General features: G+C 53.4%; 1 protein-coding gene across 5 annotated transcripts in view; it reads left to right on the forward strand.

Moving 5' to 3' along the window:
• Positions 1 to 22,118, forward strand: part of GDPD5 (glycerophosphodiester phosphodiesterase domain containing 5) — an 87,826-nt gene that overhangs the window by 58,548 nt on the left and 7,160 nt on the right. For all 5 annotated transcript variants that reach the window (XM_081154266.1, XM_081154267.1, XM_081154264.1 and 2 more), the window contains 12 exons: positions 2,189 to 2,292; positions 5,041 to 5,134; positions 5,765 to 5,824; positions 11,907 to 12,005; positions 12,279 to 12,372; positions 12,782 to 12,927; positions 16,903 to 16,985; positions 18,105 to 18,255; positions 18,803 to 19,021; positions 19,586 to 19,743; positions 20,034 to 20,181; positions 21,286 to 21,368. In XM_081154266.1, the coding sequence (XP_081010392.1) occupies positions 2,189 to 2,292; positions 5,041 to 5,134; positions 5,765 to 5,824; positions 11,907 to 12,005; positions 12,279 to 12,372; positions 12,782 to 12,927; positions 16,903 to 16,985; positions 18,105 to 18,255; positions 18,803 to 19,021; positions 19,586 to 19,743; positions 20,034 to 20,181; positions 21,286 to 21,368 (1,439 nt within the window). The remainder of the gene's footprint in view (positions 1 to 2,188; positions 2,293 to 5,040; positions 5,135 to 5,764; positions 5,825 to 11,906; positions 12,006 to 12,278; positions 12,373 to 12,781; positions 12,928 to 16,902; positions 16,986 to 18,104; positions 18,256 to 18,802; positions 19,022 to 19,585; positions 19,744 to 20,033; positions 20,182 to 21,285; positions 21,369 to 22,118) is intronic.

Genomic DNA, 22,118 nt, shown 5'->3' on the forward strand with positions numbered 1-22,118 from the left:
ACATAGAGACAGTTACAGAACTGCAGGGCGTGTGCTGGAGCTGACGTGGGGGAATGGGAGCTTGAGGAGTTGGGAGTCTCCCTGCAGGGACAGGGAAGGCCTCAGGGAGAGGAGGGCTTGCCCGTGGACTAGGTTGCTTTCTAGATGGAGGGTGTGGCTCATGCAGATGCACAGGGCTTGAAAGACACATGGCTTGCCTGCTCCTAGCCAGGGTTTCTCCATTCCTGAACAAGGCCGGGCCTTGCTGGGCCTGGAACTGGGGCTTGTGCCATTCTATGTCTGGGTGGGGCAGACACCAGAAGCCTACTCTCTGAGAGGCCACCCCCTCCACCTGCTGGAAAGATGGTTTCTTCAGGGTGTTGTCTTTTCACGTCTCCATGTCACCCAAGCTGGAGCCCTGCTGCCCAGGGCTAGGTCTGAAGAGGTGCTCATAGTCATGACTCACCAGGGCCTTTCCTGTGTGCCAGGGAAAGGCAAAACATACTTATAGATGCACTGAGAATACTGACTGCTCACCAGTTCTGAGCACTTGACTTGTATTATCTCATTTAATTCTCTCATCAACCCCGTGCATGAGTACTATTATTAGCCTCATTTCACAGAGGGGGAAACTGAGGCACAGAGGGGTTACATCAGCTTGCAATGCCCAAGGTTACACAGTAAGTGGTGGACACCAAGTCTGGCTCCAGACACTACACTTAACTGCTCCACTGTGCTGTCTCTTGTCAGCGTAGGATGGAGGTATCCTGGGTGAGTGAACTCTCCCTCTTCATCTAGTCATAAGTACTAAGAGAATGGAGGTAGGCTCAGTCCCTGTCCTTGCAGAACTCAAGGGGACACAGGGTTATCTGGGAGACATGGTCATGTGAGCAGATCACAGTATACAGAATATGAGTTTAAAGACAGGTACACTGATGCTGTGAGAGCACCGAGGGGGGGAGCATGGTGGTAGGGGCAAAGTCCAGGAAGGCTTCACAGAGGAGGTGACATTTGAGCTGACTTGAAAGGTAAATGGGAATGTTAGGTGACCAAACCCAAGGGGCGGTGGCCCTTCCAGAGTAAGGGAACTGGTAGGAGATATGAAGCTGGAGAAATGGAGGTGGGGAGCAGCCCCAGAAGGAACCCCTGCTTAGCTAAGCAGTAAGGAGCCATCAAGAAAGTAAATGGGGATTAGAACTATAGCTTCAGGCCTGGCTGTCTTATGCAGGTGGAGGAGAGCTGCAAGGAGCCCAGCAAGGGGCCTCCTGGGCAGTGTCCAAGTGAGAGATTGCCCCGCCACTTCAAACCCTCCAGCCCATCAAGGGAGGGTGGTCTTGGGTCTCTCCTGCACTGACTTCCCCTCAAGGGCTGTTGGTTTGTTCTGATGATCTCAGCAGTTTCCCAGAGAGCAGGATGTTCAAGCTTGTTGTGCTTCTGAGATAAGGGGACGGATGAAAGCAGGGATAAACCCCAGGGCCCAGCGGAAGCGTCTGCAGATCTCTGAGCCGGCCCTTCGGGAAGCAGCAGTGGTGGGCCAGGAGTCCCCACCCTCCCATCCCCACCTCTACAGGAGACAGAGGGGTGGCCTGGTCCAGCCTGGAGGGACCAGTGCCTGGTGGGGGCGACAGAACACTGCATTTCCTCAAGTCCAGAGTGTGTGTGTGTGTGTGGGAGGGGAAGTATCTTTAATCCTCCACTAATTTGCTGTGTGACTTAGGTAGGTTGCTTTGCCTCTCTGGGCCTCAGTGTTTACATCAGTAGTACAGGGTGGGAGTGGAGAATAATAATACCTGGTTTGTAGGCCTGTGTGAGGAGGGAAGGAGGTGAAGGATGTGATCTGTTCATAGACTGCAAATCACCATGCCAGTGGGAAGGCTCTGTGCAGATGTGGCCTTTGTTCCTGGGGCCATGGCCAGAGTGGAGAGACTGGTACACATTGACAGGGCCTAAGGCTGCAGCAAAAGGGCCCAGCTCTGGGGTGGAGCCCACCCTGCTCCGAGCTCCCCACCGCTTTGTGCCTCAGGCTCTGTGATGTTGGACAGGACACTTTCCCTCTCTGGGCCTCAGGTCCCTACCAGCATGAAGAGGGCACTAATCCCTGCCTGGCAGGCTTGGCTACAGACTGGGGAGAAGGGGGGCACATTCGGGTGGGTGCCTCCTGGGCCAGCCCCCGACCCCACATGACCCGTCTCCTGCTCTGCTCCTCCAGTGGGAGCGCCTCTGGTTCCTGCTCCTCACGGTCACCTTCGGCCTCACGCTCACCTGGCTCTACTTCTGGTGGGAAGTCCACAATGACTACGATGAATTCAACTGGTGAGTGGGGCAGGGGATGAGGCCTGGGTCCCGGGCATCTAGTGGCTGGGGGAGGGGGATTGGAGTTTGAGCCTCTCTCCCAGGCTGGTCCTCAGAGGTCTGCCATCAACTCTGTGTGGCTTTGGGAGCAGGGTCCTCTGGAAAGACAAAGCCCAGCAGGAACTGAGACCAGCTGGGGAGGACATTGAACTCCTTCCTGGTGCTATCTTGGAAAATAGGAATGGAAGGCTGGGCAGGGCTCAGCAGGGGGCTGGGGCCTCTAGCCCCCTTTGTAGACAAGAACTCCAAGGCCCAGAGATACAGTGGCCTCAGCAGAGGAGATGGCCCATACCCCAGGCCTCTTAACTCCCTGAGCAGGGCCTTGGGCAGGGCTGGTGGATGCCGTGGTTCTGGGACAGCTCAGGTTCTTTGTGAGCACCAGCCTCAGGTCCAAGGGCAGGGCCGCCTGAGTGCTGTACCTGGATACAGGAGGGTACCTGTTTCTTCCTCACCCCTGCCTCCACTTGTTAAACAGTGCAGGGGGGAGGGGAGGAACCCTGGGTTCTAGTGAGAACTCCTTCATTGACAAGTGTAGCTACTAAGGCCCAAGTTCACACCGTCAACTGGGGGCAGAGTTGGGGCTTGAAAACCAGACCGCCTCTTCCCCATTCAGTGTTGTGTCTTTATTTTGGTCAGAAGTTCAGGTCAGTATGATTGTGAGCAAATCTTTGGTCCTCTCTGAGCCTCAGTGTCCTCTTCTGTAAAATGGGCTAACTCTGACCTCATCAGCTATTCTGGAAGGTGAAATGAGATGAAGGACTTGAGAGGGCTCAAAGCTCTACCTAACCTTGAGGGCTATTTCCTGGGAGGCCCATTCTCTAACTGGAAGGTGGCCATGATGTTAGAATTGGGGATTTCTAGGGCTCCAGGCTTCTAATGGGCCATGGTTCTGGGGTTCCATGATGATCCTGATTCTGTTCATGGAGTTGGACATACAGCCCCCTCTGTATGACCGTAGGCTGCGCCTCTGTTATTAATGAGCACAATAAAGGACTCGCTGCTGTCCCACCCAAGCCTGGCAAGAGGAGCCTCAGCCCCAGCTGAGCCCAGAGGTGGCCTCTGGCCTTTATTAAATGCTATAAATCAATTACTCATCCTTGTAGGTATCCACAGCACAGGCACTGTGGTGGGTATACAAGAACATTCCTTGTGGGCCCTCAACTGCAGACCTTGGATAGTTCTGCTGAACTGGAGGTTCGCTGCCTGGGAGATCATCAGGTCCATCCCCATCATGTTCATATGGGGAAACTAAGGCTCAGAAAGGGGCAGGACTCACCTGTGGTAGTAACAACCAGTTAGTACCAAAAAGACACACTGAAGACAGCCTGAGGAGACTGAGGCTCAGAGAGGTTAAGAAGCCTTTCCAAAGGCACACAGTAAAGTGCAGACAGCTCTAGGACAGTGACTTGAGCCTGACTGACTGTGTCATGCTGTCTACAGACCTACCCCCTTTCCCTGAGAGTGAGCTCCTGTCACTGGGTCCCTCAAGAAGAGGATGGGTGCCTGCCCTGTCAGGGAGGCTGCGTGCGACTTAGGGATGGCCTGAACGCCTGCCTGTCATCTCAGTTTCTTGAAGTCGGTGCTGGGTTTTGGGACAGCCTGGCCCGGCCCTGTGGTCTTGAGAGTCTGGAGAGAATGAGTGAGACCCAGGTGGTCAGGGCTGGAGGACAAGAGCCAGGGAGGGGCCGTCTGGGCTGTTGCTGTCCAGGAGGGCTCCCTGGCAAGTGAGTGACAAGTGGAGCCAGAACATTTTTCAGGAGCAGGTCCCACCCCTCTCTGGGCCTCAGTTTCCCCAACTGTACAGTAGAAGAGTACACTGTGATCTTCCAGGCAGTGGATTTTCCTCTGGAGTCTGAGGGTGAGAGCCAGGGAAGGGCCGGGGACAGGCGCCTTCAAAAGTGTACTCCCTTTAGCCCTATAATTCTAGTTGTAGGAGTCTACCCTAAGTAAATAATTACTAGTACAGAAAGATACGTGCAAAACTTCCTTTTTTGTGTTAGTTTGTAATAGTGAATAATTGGAAAGAGTTAATTGTCATTAATAGGAGGTTGGCTACAGATGGTGCACTAATTCAGCAGACCACGTGGCTGTTGAAAATCACATTTCCTCGGGATTTTTACTCACCTCTGTAAATGCCTGTGTTAATAAGAAGAGAATTAACTACTTACCACATGCCTCCCCACCCTCAAGTCATCCTCAGGAAACCCTGTGAAGGGAATTTTATCAACTCTAAGACTCCTTATTTTCACATTGAAATTGAAATGAGTGTCACAATTGATGGCATTTTAGGATTGGTGAAGCCTGTTACCTCCACAGGGACCTATAAGCTAGTAAGAGGCAGGGTGGGCATTTGAATCCGAGGGGACCTCCCTCCAAAGCCCAAACTCTGACCACTATGCTATAAGCAGCAGGTCCCGGCTTTGCTGTTTATACAAATATATAAGCATAGAGGGGGACCACTGGGAGAAAAGTCAGCTCAGTTTGGGAAACGGTGATTTCTGGGCCGTAGAATTATGGGGACTGTTGATTTCCTCTTTATGCTGTGGCATGCCCGATGTCCGCCATGAGCCCTTGGCAGGCCTGTCTGATGATCAGGGGGACAATAGCATCATTACAGAGGGGCCAGGGCCTGGCCCCTGAGCCTGGCCAGCCCGAGGGAACGTCCTGGTACCTGGTAGAGGTCTGACCCTGGCCCCTCCCCTCCTGCAGGTACCTCTACAACCGCATGGGCTACTGGAGTGACTGGTCCGTGCCCATCCTCATGACCACAGCCACCGCCTTCACTTACATTGCCGGCCTCCTGGTACGTGGGACTGGCCCTGCTCTCAGGGAGGGAGATTTGGCCTTTGCGGGGCTGATGGGGGAGGCCCGCCCTGGCCTAAGGAGAGAAGCTGGCTTTTCCCTTCTCTCTGGCTGCTGCGCCTCAGGGGTTGGTTCCTTCGAGGTGGAGGCCACCTTGCTTTTGCCCCATCCGGGAGTATTTCCCCCCGACCCAGTGAGAGCCATCGCTCTTAGGAGCCACTGCAGACTTTCTCTTCTAGGAACTTCTGCTTTGGTTCCTGCGCTCAGTACTCTATTCCCTCAGATTTGGGTCAATCCCTTTGTTGGACTGGGGGCTCGTTGGGGCCAAGAATCAAATGGACCTCAGCCTCATGGGCCTGGAACTCCTGAAACATTAATTGAGCAGTCCAAGTGCAATAGGGCTTAGTGACCGCTGAGGGAGAGATTCTAGAGGAGGGGCGGAGGCCTGGAAGAATTTGGGAGGAGGCCAGGCTTGGGCTGGGCTGGGCATTCCCATTGCCTGCTGCGAGGGTTTGCTGACTTTTCTGAGCCAGACCCAGGGCAGCAGCAGGGAGAAGGGTGTCTGGGGAACTGTCGGAAACCTTTAAGTTGCACATGGGGTCTGACCATCGCCCTGTGGGCCCCTCTTCAGGTCCTGGCACTATGTCACATCGCTGTGGGGCAGCAGATGAACCTCCACTGGCTGCACAAGGTAAGGGCTGCCTCCGCGAGGCCTGAGAGGGGAAAGGAGGCCAGATACATCATCCCTCCTCTGGGTCATGATTATAATTGTTCCAGTAGCTAACACTGACTACTCACTCTGTGCCCTGCACTGTTTCACAGCCTGGCCTGTATTAACTCATTTAACCCTCACAGTAACCCTATGATGGAGGTACTGTTATCCTATTTTGCAGCTGAAAAAACTGAGGTACAAAGAGGTTAAGTAATTTGCCCAAGGTCTCCCAGTTAATACATGGAGGATCCAGGGTCCTGACCCTGTAGCCATGCAATTACCCAGTACGGGTCACAGCTGCGGCCCTCTGGTTGGGCCCTGCCTTGGGTCTCACCTCTCTTCATTCCTCAATGAGCTCATTCTAAAACTGATCCAGTCATGTTATTCCCAGCTTAGAGCTCTTCCCACCACTCATACTGCTCCCAGGATGATCCAAACTCCCCCACCCAGCACTGAGGCCCTGCATGACTTGGCCCCTGCTGATGTCTCCCAACTGCTGTCGTGGGTCAGTCACCCCCAGCTTTTGCGCTATGAGACATCTCTGGCCCTGCCAGCATGTCTGCCTCTTCTCCACTTTACCTCTTTGCTCTTGCCTCACTTTCTCTCTCTTTTGGACCCCTCCTTGGTTCCCTACCACCTGCACAGGCTGCTTGGACTCCCGCAGCCCCGGCAGGGCCCCCTACCACAGTCCTGAGCATCCGTGTTGGCCATTTCCATCTGGCTCCCTCACCCCAACCCTCCCCAGTCTGGGAGCTTCTTGTAGGCCAGGATTGGCTTTGTCCATCTCTGTGTTCCCAGTGTCCACTCAGTGCTGGGCCTATAGCAAGGAGGCTTCATAGATTCAGAACCTCAGTTCTCTTGCTGTTCATCACATGCATGATGCTGAATGTATGTACCTGAGATGCTGGCTCTTCTTGAGGCCCCCGTGGGCCTAGTGGTGGCACAAAACTAACTGAGAGAGAGAGCTTCCCTCCCTGGAGCACCTGGGTCTTGGAGGCAGGGCTAGACCATCTCTTTTATTCCCAGAGGCTGGCTCAGTGTGGGCTTGCCATTCAGGAAGGGGCAGAAATGTCCAGAAATAACCATGAGCTCATGAGATGGGTTCAGAGTGAGTCTGAGGAGAAGGGCTTACTTCCAGCTAGAAGGAGGACATGGAGCGGGAACTGGAAGATATATTGAGCTCGCGTTGGGCTGTGCAGTGGGAGGTGCCTGTGGGCATCTGGGGGCCTTGGAGATCAGGTGCTGGGGAGTCAGGCTGGGTGACTGAAATCTGCCAGCAGCCCAGGTGTCCCACCTTCCTCCTACTTATCACTCTATCGGAAGGTCTCCTCTGGGCTTGTGAAGTCTCCTCTGTGAGGCACTTTTATCTCCTGGCTGCAAAGCTAACACTTGAAAGAACTGCACCAGATGTTACCTGGGTGGGGCTGGCACACACCGTGGTCACCTCCTCTAGATCATGCCTGGTTCTCAGCAGGTCACATCTGCTTGATCCTTTTGGAGAGGCCTCGGAGGCACTGAGCCAGCAGGGGTGGCATATCACTGCAGGGAGGCTTCTCCTGGGAGGGGGAATCAGGTCCCTTCATCTGCACTGGTGTCAGCTCTGCCTTCCTCTCCGCTCTGCGCCTCCCACAAGATCTCAGCATGAGGAAGGTCCTTCCAGGCAGAGCTGAAGCATAACTGGACATGTTGCACCAAGAGGGAGGCAGTTCCCTGGGGCTCAGAGTTTTCCAGTAGGGGTTGGGCACTCTCCTATTTTGTTTCCAAGATTCTATCATTTGATTAGAAGATTCTAAGGAATCCTTATTCTTTTTTTTTTTTTTTAATCCTTGCCTAAGGATATTTTTTCCATTGCTTTTCAGCGAGAGTAGAAGGGGGGGAGAGAGAGAGAGAGACATCGATTGGTTGCCTCCTGGACTCGAACCTGCAACCCAGGTACGTGCCCTTGGCTGGAATCGAACCCGGGGCCCTTCAGTCTGAGGGCCAACGCTCTAACCACTGAGCCAACTGGCTAGGGCCCCTTATCTTTTTTCTGTTTTAACCAATTTTTGACTTTCTAATACACTGACATGGTTCAAAATTAGGAAGGTACAAGAAAGTACACAGTGTAAGTCTCCCTACTACCTCTCCAAAGTATTTCAAGTATATCCAAATACACGTATATACTCCCTTTCTCCTTTGCTTTATTTTTTAAAATATATTTTTATTGATTTCAGAGAAAGGAAGGGAAAGGTAGAGAGAGAGAGAGAGAAACACCAATGATGAGAGAGTCATTGATCGGCTGCCTCCCGCACGCCCCCGACTAGGGATGGAGCCCGCAACCCGGGCACGTGCCCTGACTGGGAATCGAACTGTGACCTCCCGGTTCATAGGTTGACACTCAGTCACTGAGCCACGCCGCCCAGCTAAACACAAGCCCGCTATACCCTCCATTCCGCATGTTAACAAAACTCTTGGAGCTCCTTCCCCTCGGTGCATTGAGAGCTTCCCATTGCCACCCAGCCCCTGCTCCTGTTCCTGGGTCTAACCCTGGGTCCCGGGGTATCTAGCGGACCCTTGTTGACGAGCCTGATGACATCCCAATTGCTTTTAATTCATTGTCAGGACCATGTGGCAGTGACCTGGGTGGGAATTTCGGGGTAAAGAGTGTATACTTTAGTAATTGTGATAGTTCTTGTCAAATCCAGTAGTTCTTTGCCAACACCAGTAGTTCATGCTCCCTCGCAGGCTATGGTTGTACCTATCAAATCGCCCTGGCCCGTAAGGTGTTCCAAGATGTCTCGACTTTGCCGATGGGTGGGTGAAAATGGTCCCTCAAGCGTAGTTTTGATTTGATTTCCCTGACGATGCCTTAGATTCAACATCTTTCATGTGCTTGAGTCACTTGCATTTTCTTTTCCGTAAACTGTCTCTTCATATCTTTTGCCCTTTTTGCTACAGGATTTGCTTTTTGCTTGTTAATTTGCAGGAGCTCTTTATAGATTTGGAAAATTGGCCCTTTGGCTGATGAACTGCAAATAATTCTTCCAAGCGTGTCACTCTGCCTTTGACTTTGTTCGTTGTACTTTTACCATGGGAACTTTTTTATTCTTAAGGACGTGAATCTGTCATCTCTTTTTATCGCTCCTCACTGTCGGGGCCTTTCCCATTCCAAGATTATAAAAGATTTCTCTATGGTATTATTTGGTAATTACATGTTTCTACTTTTTTAACATTGAAAATTTTTATCTTTTTGGAAGTTATTTTCAGGTATAGTCTGATCTTACTTTGTTCTTCTCAGACGGCCCCCTCTGTTCCTATCCATTGAGTCATCTGCCCTTTCCCTTCTAATTGGAGATGCCACTTTTATCATATGCTAATTTAAAAAATCTATTTAGATCTGTTTCTGAGCTTTTTATTTACTTTCATTTATCTCTCTGGTTTTATACCAGTATCATTCTGCTTTAAATACTGCAGTTTCATACTGTGTTTTAATCAAGATCTTTATTTGGAGAGTCTCTGGTCCCCCCCACCCCACCCACATGAGTCCTGAGTAGAGGAAGGCTGGGGGACAGAGATGCCAGGACCTGTCAGGCACTGCGCTCATCCTAATAGCCACGACCATCAGTTACTGGGCACTCACTCTATGGGTCAGGCACTTTCCACACAGTATTTCATTTAGTCCTTGTAATAATCCTGTTCATCTGATATTAGGCCCACTTTGAAAAATTATACCACTAACATTTAGTAAGTATTTACTATTTTGGTGCCCACCACTGTGCTAAGCATGTCCCTTGTATTTTCTCATTTATCTTCCCCAGTACCCACTAGGGAAGGCACTCACTCTCCCCGTTTCACAGCTCAGGAAACATGCTCTGAGAGGCTCACCTCCCCCATTAGGCAGCAGAGCTGGGGTTTCACTGGTGGGTATACTTAAGTGTGTCCCAAGCCCTGGCCAACCAGCTGCCACAGAACCCAGATCCTAGCCTCGTCCAAGAGGCCAACCTGTGGCACCTTTGCAAGGCTGGGTTCCAACTCCTCTTGGGTGCCAGCACCCAGGCAAGGCTCACTGAACAAATAGATGTACCTCCTGTATCCCGATCCTTCCCATTGTCCTCGCAAACCACAGTCTCACCAGCACTGAAAACCAAAGACTGTGTTCTCAGGGGACCGTGGGCTGCCCCTGGGCCTTCTGGGTGGGGTTTCTCCTTTCCAGGCAGATTTGAGGAACAGTGGTTACACTGTTGGGATTCAGTGCTGTTCTTGTGGCTTAAGAACGCCCGTTGGGGGGAAATCCCACAGACATTGAACACTGCAGCAATGCTGCTGAGCATAATGGTGCCACTACAGCAACTGCAAAACTCATAATAAAATTGTAATTGCATTAGGATGATGGGGAATTCGTTTTATTGCAAGTATTTCCACAAGCAATTAAATATTGCAATAAGATGCTCTCAGAAATGACCCTTCAGAGACCCTTGCTGTGCCCAGGGAGGCAGGGCTCCTGTGCATTGAGGGGGAGTCTCAGGGATGGCTAGGACATGGCTCGGCCTCCCGCCACTGCAGCATGACCTCTGGGACAGGCAGAATGGGTTCTGGGTCCAGATCCACCCCCTCAAAGCTACATGGCCAAGCAAACCCTTATGGTCTCTGAGTTCAGTTTCTCTGTGTATGAAATGAAGATAATTCCTCACCTGGGACGTTAGGAGGATACACAGGAGGAAAAATGGAAGTGCCTCCCACAGACCCAGGCACACACGGGCCCTCCGTGGGCCTGCGTTTCCTGACGGTCAAGTCAGTCTGCGAAGGCCCCACCTGTCTCAGCCTTATTACTGTTTCTTATTGAAACATTTGTTTCCAGGCTGATGGGCTGCAAAGGAAAACTTTATCCCAGGCAAGAACGAATCTTCCTTGCCTGGCAGGGAGCCAAGATGGGTTGGCCCATCTCTGCCCTCACCATCTAGAAACTCATTTAGAGCTTGTACTATCATTGGAGGGTTCTCAGAGCGCTGCTGAGAGGGGCTAAGAAAGGCACTGAAGGAAGAGAGAGGGGTGGGGGCCCTGTTGGCAGAGAGGACAGCTTGAGGCAGGCCTAGGAAGTCAGTGGGGGCAGGGTGTGGTGGCCTGGGCTAGCCTGTTATAGAGAGCGGGGTAGGGGCTTTGGGGTAGAGCTGTGATCTGGGCATTACCGAGGCCTGCCTGGCAGTGCAGGGAGGTGTGGAGGGTGAGTGCCACAGCTCAAGGGAGCAGGGGGGTTCTGGGGACTCCCTTAGTTTGGAGGAGCACCTGACATTGCATGAGATGTTTCAGATCCCATCTGTCCCCAGAGATCTCTGTCCTTGAAGGTTCCATCTAGCAGAACTGTGCTTGCTTTCTCCAGCAGGCGGCTGTGAGGGCAGCCCTGATGACACCTTAGAGGCTGGAAGGTCAGAGGCTGGGGCTGAGAGCAAGCCTCTGCCATGGGGCTGGGGCGGGTGGGGCAGAACCCTCCCTCACCTCTGCTTGCTCAGCCTGAAGGGCCACCTTGAGCTTGGCTGGCTGGGTATAGGCTGGGCTGGGTATCAGGCTCCCCTGGCTCCTCAGCCTCCTGCCCCTGTGATCCAGCCAAGTCACCCTTCACCCGAAAGGTTGCTGGCAGGGCTGGGGAAGGCCTTGGATGTGACCTACTGGGCCCAGGAGACACCCCCTCTCCAATTTGCTGGGTGTCTTTCCTCCTCACACCTTCTGTGGGGCTGTGCCCTGGGGCTTCACCTCTGCCTTGCTCCATCGCCCTCCTACCTCCCCACCCTTCTTTCTGTCTCTCTTGGTCTCTGTTCTCACGGGTCTGTCTGCCTCCTGCCTCTGCCTCTCACTGTCACCTGTCTGGCTGTCTCAGGCTTCTTTCAGTCTGTGCCCATCTCTCTCCCGCTTCCCCCCTTCCCCGCTTTGCCTGCCTCTCTTGCACTCTCTATCCCTTCCCCTCAGTCTCTCAGTCTCTCCCTCTGCCTCTACCTCTGCTCTCCCTCCCTCAGACACAGTGGGGACCCTCAGGCTGTCCAGCCACACCTGCTCTGACCCCTTGTCTGGTGGCTCTTTCCCCTTCCAGATGGGATTGGTGGTCATCCTGGTGTCCACAGTGGTGGCCATGTCGGCCATGGCCCAGCTGTGGGAGGAGGAGTGGGAGGTGCTGCTGATCTCCCTGCAGGTAAGTGGGGGGAATGCTTCCCCCAAACCCTCAAAAGAAGGCAACATCCTTTTATTGCTTTCATTTCCTCAGACCAAGACCCAGAGGCGGCAGGGAGGGGTCCAGGTCACAGCAGGTCAGAGGAGGGAGGGTGCTATAGCTCAGGGTCCCTGGACTCCCGGTGTCCTCCAAGAGTTCCCTGCCCCTTGGCTAGAGCTGGGCCATTGGGATGTTGGTGAGCAGAGGGTCTGGCATGGCTGGGAGTCAGCCATCCCTCTTGTCCTCCCACCCAAGGGCACAGCTCCGTTCCTGCACATGGGGGCCCTGGCCGCCATCACCGCGCTCTCCTGGATCGTGGCAGGACAGTTCGCCCGGGCAGAGCGCTCCTGTAAGTACCACCGGGTGAGACCTGTCCCCCACCATGCCCTCCAAGTACCAGGACAGCTCTGTACTGCCGTCACCTAGATGTCACCTGGTGCCCTTGGGAGGAGGTAGCGCCTTTGCTCTCGGTGTGGGGGGTTCTGTTCGGAGTGGCCATGGGTTCCAGGGAGGGCTGCAGCCTCAGTCAGCTTTGCTGTTACTTCTTCTGCACCTGTGTCTGTGCGTCCGCGTGTGAGTTAGAGGCCAGGGTCACCTTTCCAGCAAGAATAGGGGCTGCCCTTAGTGCAGGGTCCCTTCAGAGCATGTGTGTCCTGAGAGCTAGAGGGAAGAGGGGTCCCACAACCTGCCCAGGGCTCACAGTCGGGCCTGGTGGGAGCCGGATGCCCACTGGGCAGTGCTCACACCTGTGTCTGCAGCCTCCCAGATGGCCATCCTCTGCACATTCTCTGCTGTGGTGTTTGGCCTCTACCTGGCCCCTCTCACCATCTCCTCTCCCTGCATCATGGAGAAAAAGGACCTGGGCCCCAAGCCTGCCCTCATTGGCCACCGCGGGGCCCCCATGGTGAGTGCCACCTGAGGGCACTGACAGACCGGGGTGGGGGTGGAGTGGGGAGCAGAGCTGCCATTCTAGGGGGAGATAAGCGAAGACCTATCTCCTCGTAGGGAGGGACTTGTAGGGAAATGAATATAATACATGTAATATAATAATAGCAACACTGTTTAGCCCTTTTTGGGGGGGCGGTATATGGGGAGGACTGATGAGAAGGCTGGAGAAGTTGGATGGGATCAAGTCCTGAGGTGGTGGGTTAGCGGGTCTCGCATGGCTGGGAGTCAGCGGCCGCTCTTACCCCGCCACACAAGGGCACAGCTCCGTTCCTGCACGTGGGCCTGACTCCCAGCCATGCCACAGAGAGGGCTGCTGGGTGGGGTAGAGAGCCCAGCCTGCGGGCTATGGCCAGGCAGCAGGGGAACTGCCAGCTCAGGGCCCACTGCTACAGGGAGGACTGCTAAAGTTGAACTGGGTTGAAATGGAGAGAGGAAGGAGTCAAAGTCAGCGACTGCTCCTCTGCTGATGCCCCTGTGACCCTGAGTGACCCGCCCCTCGAGGGGGCATACTCCAGAGCCGGCTTCCTCGGCCTTGTGGCAGCTATGGGAGCCCGGACCAATTCCATCTTCCCTGTGCCAGTTTCCTCATCGTGTACCACGAGATCATGAGAGTGCCCGAGCCGGAGGGCCAGTGAGGCAGGACTTAGCACGTGTGACGCCTGGTAGACGGTCCTGTTTCTTAGGCAGGCCCTCCCCCTTCTCTGGACCAGGGTCTCCTCACCTTGAACATGGGTTCTCAACAGAGTCAGTACCACTCCCCACCCCCGGGGTGCTTGGGGACTTTGTGAGAGCTTTTCCTTGGTTGTCACAATGACTGGGAGTTCTGTGGTGTTGAATTTCAGGGTAGCCCAGGTAGCCTCACAAAGTAACTTTTAAAAGGAGATGTTGACGCCCTGGCTGGTTTGGCTCAGTGGTTAGAGCGTCGGCCTGCGGACTGAAGGGTCCTGGGTTAGGTTCCGGCCAAGGGCACGTACATCGGCTGCAGGCTCGATCCCCAACTGGGTTGGGGCTCGTGCGAGAGGCAACCCGTCAGTGTGTCTCTCTCACATCAGTGTTTCTCTTTCTCTCCCCCATTCCACTCTCTGAAAAGCAATGGAAAAAATATCCTCAGGTGAGGATTAAAAATTAAATAAGTAAATAAATAAATAAATGGAGATGTTGAATCTGATGGGGCTATGAATTACCTTAAGATCCTCCCCCTATTGCATGTGGTGGGTGTTGTGTCCATTTCCTAGATAAGGCCCAGAGACCTGTGCCCCTGAGCAGGACCCATGTGCCCTCCACCACACCCCATTTTGGTCACAGCACCTCCTGGAGGCAATGAGCTGGAAAGGCCATGGCTCTGGATTTGAGTCCAGTTTTGCCATATGCTGCCCATGTGTCTCAGGCAGGCACCTGTCCCCTCTGAGCCCGTCTGTAGTGAGGATATAGAAGCACAGCCTTCCCAGGCAGTGGGGCTCCTCTTTTCTCAATGACCCAGATACCCGCCCACCGCTCTAGAGGCCAGGGGACAGGAGAGGGTGCTGAGGTAGGGGAGGAGGGGTGAGGGGAAGGAGCAAGGTGGCCCAGCATGGATTATTTTTTAGTAGAAAAATTTCAATCAGGGACATGGAAAGAGTAGTATAATGAAGAATGGCACAATGAATCTGATACCACCTTCAGCATCCATCAATTCTTTGCCATTCTCGTTTCATCTCTCCCTACTTTTCTTTTCCTGCTGTAATATTTTAAAGTGAACATCATATAATTATAACACCCAACCAAATTAATAATTCCTTAATATTATCTAATATTAAATCCATGTTCAGTTTTCCTTTATTATCTGAAAAATATGTTTATAGTTGAGTTGTTAAAAATCAGGATCCAATGGGGCCCAGCCAGTGCATCCGGTAGACATGTCTTCTAAGAATGTTTTAGACTGTAACAACCCTCTCCCTTTTTTTCCCATATGCTGTTTATCTGTTGAAGAAACAGTCGTTTGCCCTGTAGAATTTCACACATTGTGCATCTGGCTGATTGCATTCTTGGGGTGTTTTTTGAGGGGCCGGCGTAGGCATAACTCCCCCTGGTGTCACTGTTAATGCTCGGGATGCTCATGCGTGTCTCCCTGTGGGAGGTTCTGACTCTGGGTCCAGACATCTGTGTATGATGAACCCAAGTGCCCATCCCTGTCTTAAGACTGTGTCCACGTGCCCTGGGTGTGTCCTCCCTATGTGAGTGTGCCTGTGTGTGTATGTGCATGTGCACACTTTAATATTTGGTCAGACTAACTCCAAAGCTTAGACTCTTAACCACAGTGGCCTGCCCACTTGAGTTTGTGACCCCCCCCACCCCCAACACACATTCTTGACAGCAGAACATGTGGGCTTAGGCCTGAGGCAGTGGGAGCCCTGATATGGGGATTATGAAGTCACCTCAGAATCCCACATACTTCTGGGGGCCCTCCTAGAGTTCCAGGACTGGCCAGGGAGGGCCAGCTTTCCATGCCTCTTTCTCTAAGAGGGCAGCACTTAACTAGGGAGACCCAAATTGAAAAAAAGCCTCCAGAAAGAGACTGCCCTTCCAAACACTTCCTCAGTCTATCCTTCTGCAGCCCCAGCCCAGGCAGGAGAGAGCAATGGTATCTCTTGAGTAGTCACTCGTGGAGGCCTGGCCACAGGACATTTAGAGATGAGATGGGTGGGAAGCCCACGCCTCTCTCTAGATGCCTCTGTGGCCCTGCTCCACCTCTGGGTGAGGTCTCACACAGCCCACTTGACTGGGAGATGGCACGTTCCCCAAGGCTGCTCTGCACCAGGGAAAGGGCAAGAGAGAAACTGATATTATAAAGACTGCTGATGTCTGTTATCTCACCTATGAGCTTGATAACAGCCCATTTTATAGCTAAAGAAACTGAGGTTCCAAAACATGAGGTGATGGCCCAGGACTGGGAAATGGAATTGCTCCTTCGCAGCTCCAATGCCCTTTCTGTGCCATGCTGCCTCCCAGAGAAGGGGATTGTTACATGTTGGGGAACAGCATGGCCAGATGGAGAAAGAATGGGAATGAGTATGTCTTGGTGGTAATGAGATCAGCCATGGGGACCCTTTCCACCCCATCCCTCAGTCAGGAGTCCTCCCTCCTGGTCTTCCTTGCCTGGCTCCTGGTCCAAGCCCAATCCTTGGTGTGGTGCTGACCCCCAGTGGCAGTAAAGAGTATGACAGGGTCCTCAAACCTGATAGAACTAGGGAGACTTAAAATCTCCACTCTCCCAAATGGAAGGACCTTCAAAGAACAGTGACTGTACTTTCTCAAGGAGTAAATGGGGAAACTAAGGTCTACAGGAGAAAGAGATGCGCCCAAGGTCACAAAGCTGGTTAATGGTAGAGTTAGGGTTAGAACCAGGCTCTGTTGATGTGTATACTATAAGGTTAGCAGTTGTCATTTATTAAGTTGTCATTACTTATTTTACGTCAGGCAACATGCTAGGGAATTTTAACCCGTGTAACTGTCTTGGAGATGATCCTGTCATTTTCTGTATAGATGAGGAAACTGGTCATCCTCTGAAACTGCCACCTATCTACCCTCCTCTCGCTCCAGGATCTCTACCTGGACTCAGGGAATTACAAGGGGAAAACTTAGCATTCGGCTCCAGCCCAAGACTTCCATAAGGCAGAGGGCTGCAGAAAAGCCCTCCCACCCCCACTTTTATATACGTCACCACTAACCACCCCTGCCTCTCACTCTCATCCAAAACCCCTGCAAGGCAGGCAGCATTTAACAGATGAGGAAACTGAGTTTCAGAGAAGCCGTGTGGCTGCCCCTCTTACATAGCTATTGCTTGGAGGAGCTGGAATTAGAACCAGGCCCAACATGGAGAATTTCCTATTGGCTGGGGAAGTGTACATCAGCTAAATCTCAGCTCCCTCCTCACCACCCCCTTTCCTGGCAGCTGGCCCCAGAGCACACGCTGATGTCCTTCCGGAAGGCCCTAGAGCATAAGCTGTACGGGTTACAAGCTGATGTCACCATCAGGTAGGTGTTGGGGTTGGGAGGGTGGTACTGGCCCTCACCCCATCCCCACTGCATCCACATCTGGGTCTCTGCTTGAGAAACCTCAGGTCCCAGAGCCTCGGAGATGGGAGGGCAGAGGCTTGTATTATCCACTGCAGGGCAGGCACCCTGTTTGTGACAATAAATCTTGTGCCAAACTCCAGGATATAAAATAGAGAAAAGAACAGGGGCTCTTGGTTCAAACAGGGCTGGGGGGTTGTGACCTAGAATCCTGCCACAGAAGGAAAGATGACCTATATGAAGGACTAGATCTCAGACAGATGGAGCTCAAACACTCTGATAAGTGAAGTGAGAACATTGCAGAGTGATATATTCACTGTGATGTCAATTCTATTTTAAAAGACCATATTAAAATGACTTACACGTTTTCTATGTGTGGATATATGTGTGTATTAGTATAAAGGGCAGGAAGAATCCACACCCATCTCATAACATACCTGTGAGAAGGGGAGAGGGGCAGGGCTACCATGTGTACAGGTTGTGTGAACAAGGGGTACCACTTGAGAGAACGCCTTCCCAGTGCAGGGAGCATAGAATTATATATGTATCAAAACTTCCTAGTAGACGGTGGTACAATGCCTGAGGAAGGGAACACGGGGCCTTTTACTGTTTCAACGAAGGCAGCATATAGGCTTAGGCGGTGGCGATGGGGTGGGCCAGGATGGTGGGGGTTAAAATTTGTTGAAGGGGCCAGCTTTCGCACTGTTCTCATTATGGCATCACATGGACTAGGTTCTAAGCCAGGTTCCACCACTTACTGGCTCTGGACCTTGAGCTAGTTACTTCCCTCTCTCAGCCTCAGTTTCCCCATTATCAAATGAGGTAGCACCTACCTTCCCAAGTTGCTAATAGGCCCAGCCCCCATCTGACCCTCATAGAGAACTTGAAGGAGTCATCCACTCGCCCACTGCCTTCCCCGTGCTGACGGGGAACCTGAGACCCAGAGAGGGGCAGAGCCTGCTTGGGTCCTATGGTGGGTTGGTGTAAGGGGGTGGGGAGGAGTGTGTGTGGGGGGGTGATTGTTGTGGGCAGGTGAGGGGCCTGGACGGGCAGTGACCCAGTGGCCCCACCCTCCCGCAGCCTGGATGGCGTGCCCTTCCTCATGCATGACGCCACCCTGCGGCGCACCACCAACGTGGAGGAGTTGTTCCCAGAGCTTTCCCGCAGGCCCGCCTCCATGCTCAACTGGACTGTCCTGCAGAGGCTCAACGCTGGCCAGTGGTTCCTGAAGGTCTGGTTGTGCCTGTCCCAGCCCTAGGCATGGAAAGCACGGGCAGGGACCCCATGGAGTGAGAGGGCTGGGCAGCATCAGCTCGGGTGATCCCCACTCCCCAAGCGTCCCTCACAGCCAGGCTTGTTAGCAGCCCCCTTGGGCTCCTGCCACTGGGGCCCTAATATCATCATTGTCATTGCTTGTGCCAGTCTGTCCTCCTTGCCAGAAAAAGCTGTTGTTGGTAACAGTTAATAGTTAAAAGTGTCAACTCTGTAAAACTCTAGAGGGAAGTTGGTTCTCTGGTCTGAATTGTTACGAAAGGAGAAATGTGCTGGTGTCTGGGAGACAGTACAAGCAAATAATTCTCTTAGTGAGCAGGGTGTGGGGGAGAGGTTAGGGTTGGGGTGTCCTAGAGCCCCCACAGGGCCACAGCCATCAGTCTGCCTGACACGCATACATCAGTGGACACTGGCAGCTCAGGGGTCTTCATGCATCTAGCCAGGAAGGCACATGGCGGCCCCTAAAGGGCTGGTGAGGCAGTCATGTGTGTCCTTGTCTCTCCCAGGCGGACCCCTTCTGGACGGCCAGCTCCCTGTCACCCTCCGACCATAGGGAGGTCCAGAACCAGTCCATCTGCAGCCTAGTTGAGCTCCTGGAGTTGGCCAAGGGCAATGCCACACTGCTGCTCAACCTGCACGACCCTCCCCGGGAGCATCCCTACCGTTCCAGCTTCCTCAACATCACACTGGAGGCCTTGTTGCGCTCAGGCTTCCCCCAGCACCAGGTGAGACCTGGCAGCCTCGCTCCATGCAGCCGCGCCCCCAGGACTCCAGCATAAGCTCACCATGTCCCCTCTCCAGACCTCAGCTTCCACATCTGTAAAATGGGGGTAGCATGCCCCTCGCCTCCCTGATGGGGTCATCGTGGGGACAAGAGGGTAACAAGAAAGTCCTTTAAAATATACAAAGGGCAGGAAAAAGTCTAGGTTCTCTGAAATACTGTTACTTCTAGGAAGCATTGCCCACATTCTTGTGGTGTAACATTTGGAGTTCGGGGAAATCTCACACCAACTTATGATGCACACTGCTGGTGGCCATGTGCAGAATAACTGACCTTTGGGTTATTAGTCATCATGACAAGGGTCTAGAGGGCAAGCTCCCTGGGTTGTTGCCAAAGCAATTCACAGCCTTGGCTGGGATCAAGTCACCCCCTGATCATGAGTATTATATGGAAGATTTCACCATGTGCCAGGTCCTGTCTCTTAAGCCTTCCAGGTGCTTTAGGAGGGGCAAACACTAAACCCATTTTACAGATGAGAAATCTGAGGCCACCCCCTCTCTGCCTGCAGGTTATGTGGCTGCCTAACAGGCAGAGGCCCTTTGTACGGAAGATGGCTCCTGGCTTCCAGCAGACATCAGACTCCAAGGAGGCAGCTACCAGCCTGCGGAGAGGCCACATCCAGCGACTGAACCTGCGCTACACTCAGGTGTCCCTCCAGGAGCTCAGGTACTCGCCCCAGCTCACCCAGAGGAGGCAAAACTGACCTCCTCCATCCTGTCTCTCTCTCTCAAACACACACACATACCTGCACATCTGGGCAGATGGCTAGAAGCACCGGGGCTTCTGGTTCAAAGGGGAGACGTCAGGAGCATCAGGCAGACATGGGTTTGGCTCTGAATCGGGCCCTCTGGGAGGGAGAGTCCTTCCTCAGGGACAGTGGTGAGGATGGCATGATGCTTTACAGGCTCCCAGAGGCCCAGAGCCGTGGGCTGACCAGTCTGTTCCCTACCCCACAGGGACTACGCATCCTGGAACCTGAGTGTGAACCTCTACACGGTCAACACGCCGTGGCTCTTCTCCCTGCTGTGGTGCATGGGGGTCCCATCTGTCACCTCCGACAACTCCCACACCCTGTCCCAGGTGTCTTCCCCCCTCTGGATCATGGTGAGTTGGGTACTGTTGGGGGGCAGAGGGCATCTAGGGGGAGCAGACTCCATCCTTGGGACTCAGGTTGTGGGGAGCGGTAGAGGTCTCAGGTTGTGGGGAGCGGTAGAGGATACAGGCTTGAGGCATGAGGAGGATCTCCTTAGCAGCAGGGTGGGCACTAAGGAGCTGGGAGATGGGAGGAACCTGGGCCTGACCTACAGGCAGAAAACATCACTTAAGGCCCCCGGAGAACAAGTGAACTACTACTTGGGTTTTTTGATTTGTTTATTTTCTTTTAAAGGAAGGGAAGGCATGATAAAAAGAGGGTAACAGGACAAGAATAGGGAACATTAAAATCTGCTGAGATTACAGAGAATCAAACCAGTTTTCAATTGGTTGACCAAGCACCTGCAGACAGGCCTGAATTCCAGTCCCAGCTCCGCCACGGGGGGGCTGGGGAGCCCTTGACCTCCCTCCTAGGCTCCCACTGCTACCTCTCTGAGAAGGTGAAAGGCAGGTAGAGGGTCTCGTTATGGCTGAGACAATGCCAGGGTCAGTGAATCAGATCTAGGTCACAACGGTTAAGTCCATCCACCTGCCCAGTGTCCTTTAAGGCCTCCGAAGGCTCAGCCCAGAATGAGATGAAATAATACTGTGGCGGCAGAAGCGATGAGCACACCTGAATTTGGGGGTCACAAGAGTTGACCAACAGCAAGAAGAGCCCCCTGCCCCTTTCTACTGTCCCTGGGGGAAGCCCCACGGTCCACACCCTCCAGTGACACATGTAGTCTTACACCCACACGATGCCACACACCTGCATACCAGCAAGCCATGTTGCACTCTCACCCTCATCTATTTCTTTCATTATTCACCTCTTGCTTTGATCCCCCTTAAGCACACAAACCCTCTAGACTCAACACCAACCACCTCTACCCTGAACCCCATACAGAACTCTTTTATCCTATGTGTACACATACACACACACACACACACACACACCCACACACACCCACAATGCCCAGAGCCCACGCCTCCAGGTCCTCCCCTGCCACAGACCCTCAGTATGGAGCCCAGTGTGGACCAGCTGTGACTGGGGGCTGGCCATGGGCCATCTGTCTACAGCCCCCGGACGAGTACTGTCTCATGTGGGTCACCGCGGACCTGATCTCCTTCACGCTCATCGTGGGCATCTTCGTGCTCCAGAAGTGAGTAGGCTCTGACCACCTTCCTCGGCCTTCCCTTCCCCAAGGCAGACCTGACTCCCACCCTAGTCAGGTGCCCTTCCTCCTGAGCTGTGGGCCAGGAGAAGGCCTGACGAGATGGCCCATGCGGGGAGGATTCCCAGTGGCCCCCTCAGCCAGAGCTGGTAGCTTCCGGAATGAGCACCCATCTGGGAGCCCAGAGCCAGCCTCTGCCCTGATTTGCTGTGTGGACTGTGATGAGTTTCAGCTCCTTTGTGGCTTGTCTCCTCACCTGTGCTGGATCCCTACCAGCACTTGACATGCAGAGACCTCCCCACCCCTTAGACAACAGCTGGGACAATGGGTGCAGTGGGGAGGCGGGGGTGGCCCAGGAGAGGGTTGAGGGCCAGGCTGGGGCCCCAGCCCAGCCATGAATCAACGGGAAGGAGTTTTATTCTTAACTGACATTCTCTCTCTGTCCCATTCTGCTCTGACCCGGCGCATGTCCCTCCTCTCTACCCCCAATCTCCCCCTCTCTGCTGCACTCTGGCATCTCACAGCTATCACTTGATCAGGTAATTCTGGTGTGGTCTCCCTCCTCCTGTTCCTCTTTCTCCCTCTTCCTTGCCACCCCTTTCTCCAGTCCCTCTGCAAACCTGCACCAAGCCCTGTGCCTGGGTCAGGATCCCTTACCATCTCCCTCCCAGACACCTCCCTCGCCTGAAGCCTCCTTCCCTCCCCAGAATCATCCTCTCCCCTGCCATACTCCCTTCT

This window comes from Miniopterus schreibersii, assembly GCF_964146895.1.
Source record: "Miniopterus schreibersii genome assembly, chromosome: 12".
In the NCBI taxonomy this organism is placed as follows: domain Eukaryota; kingdom Metazoa; phylum Chordata; class Mammalia; order Chiroptera; family Miniopteridae; genus Miniopterus; species Miniopterus schreibersii.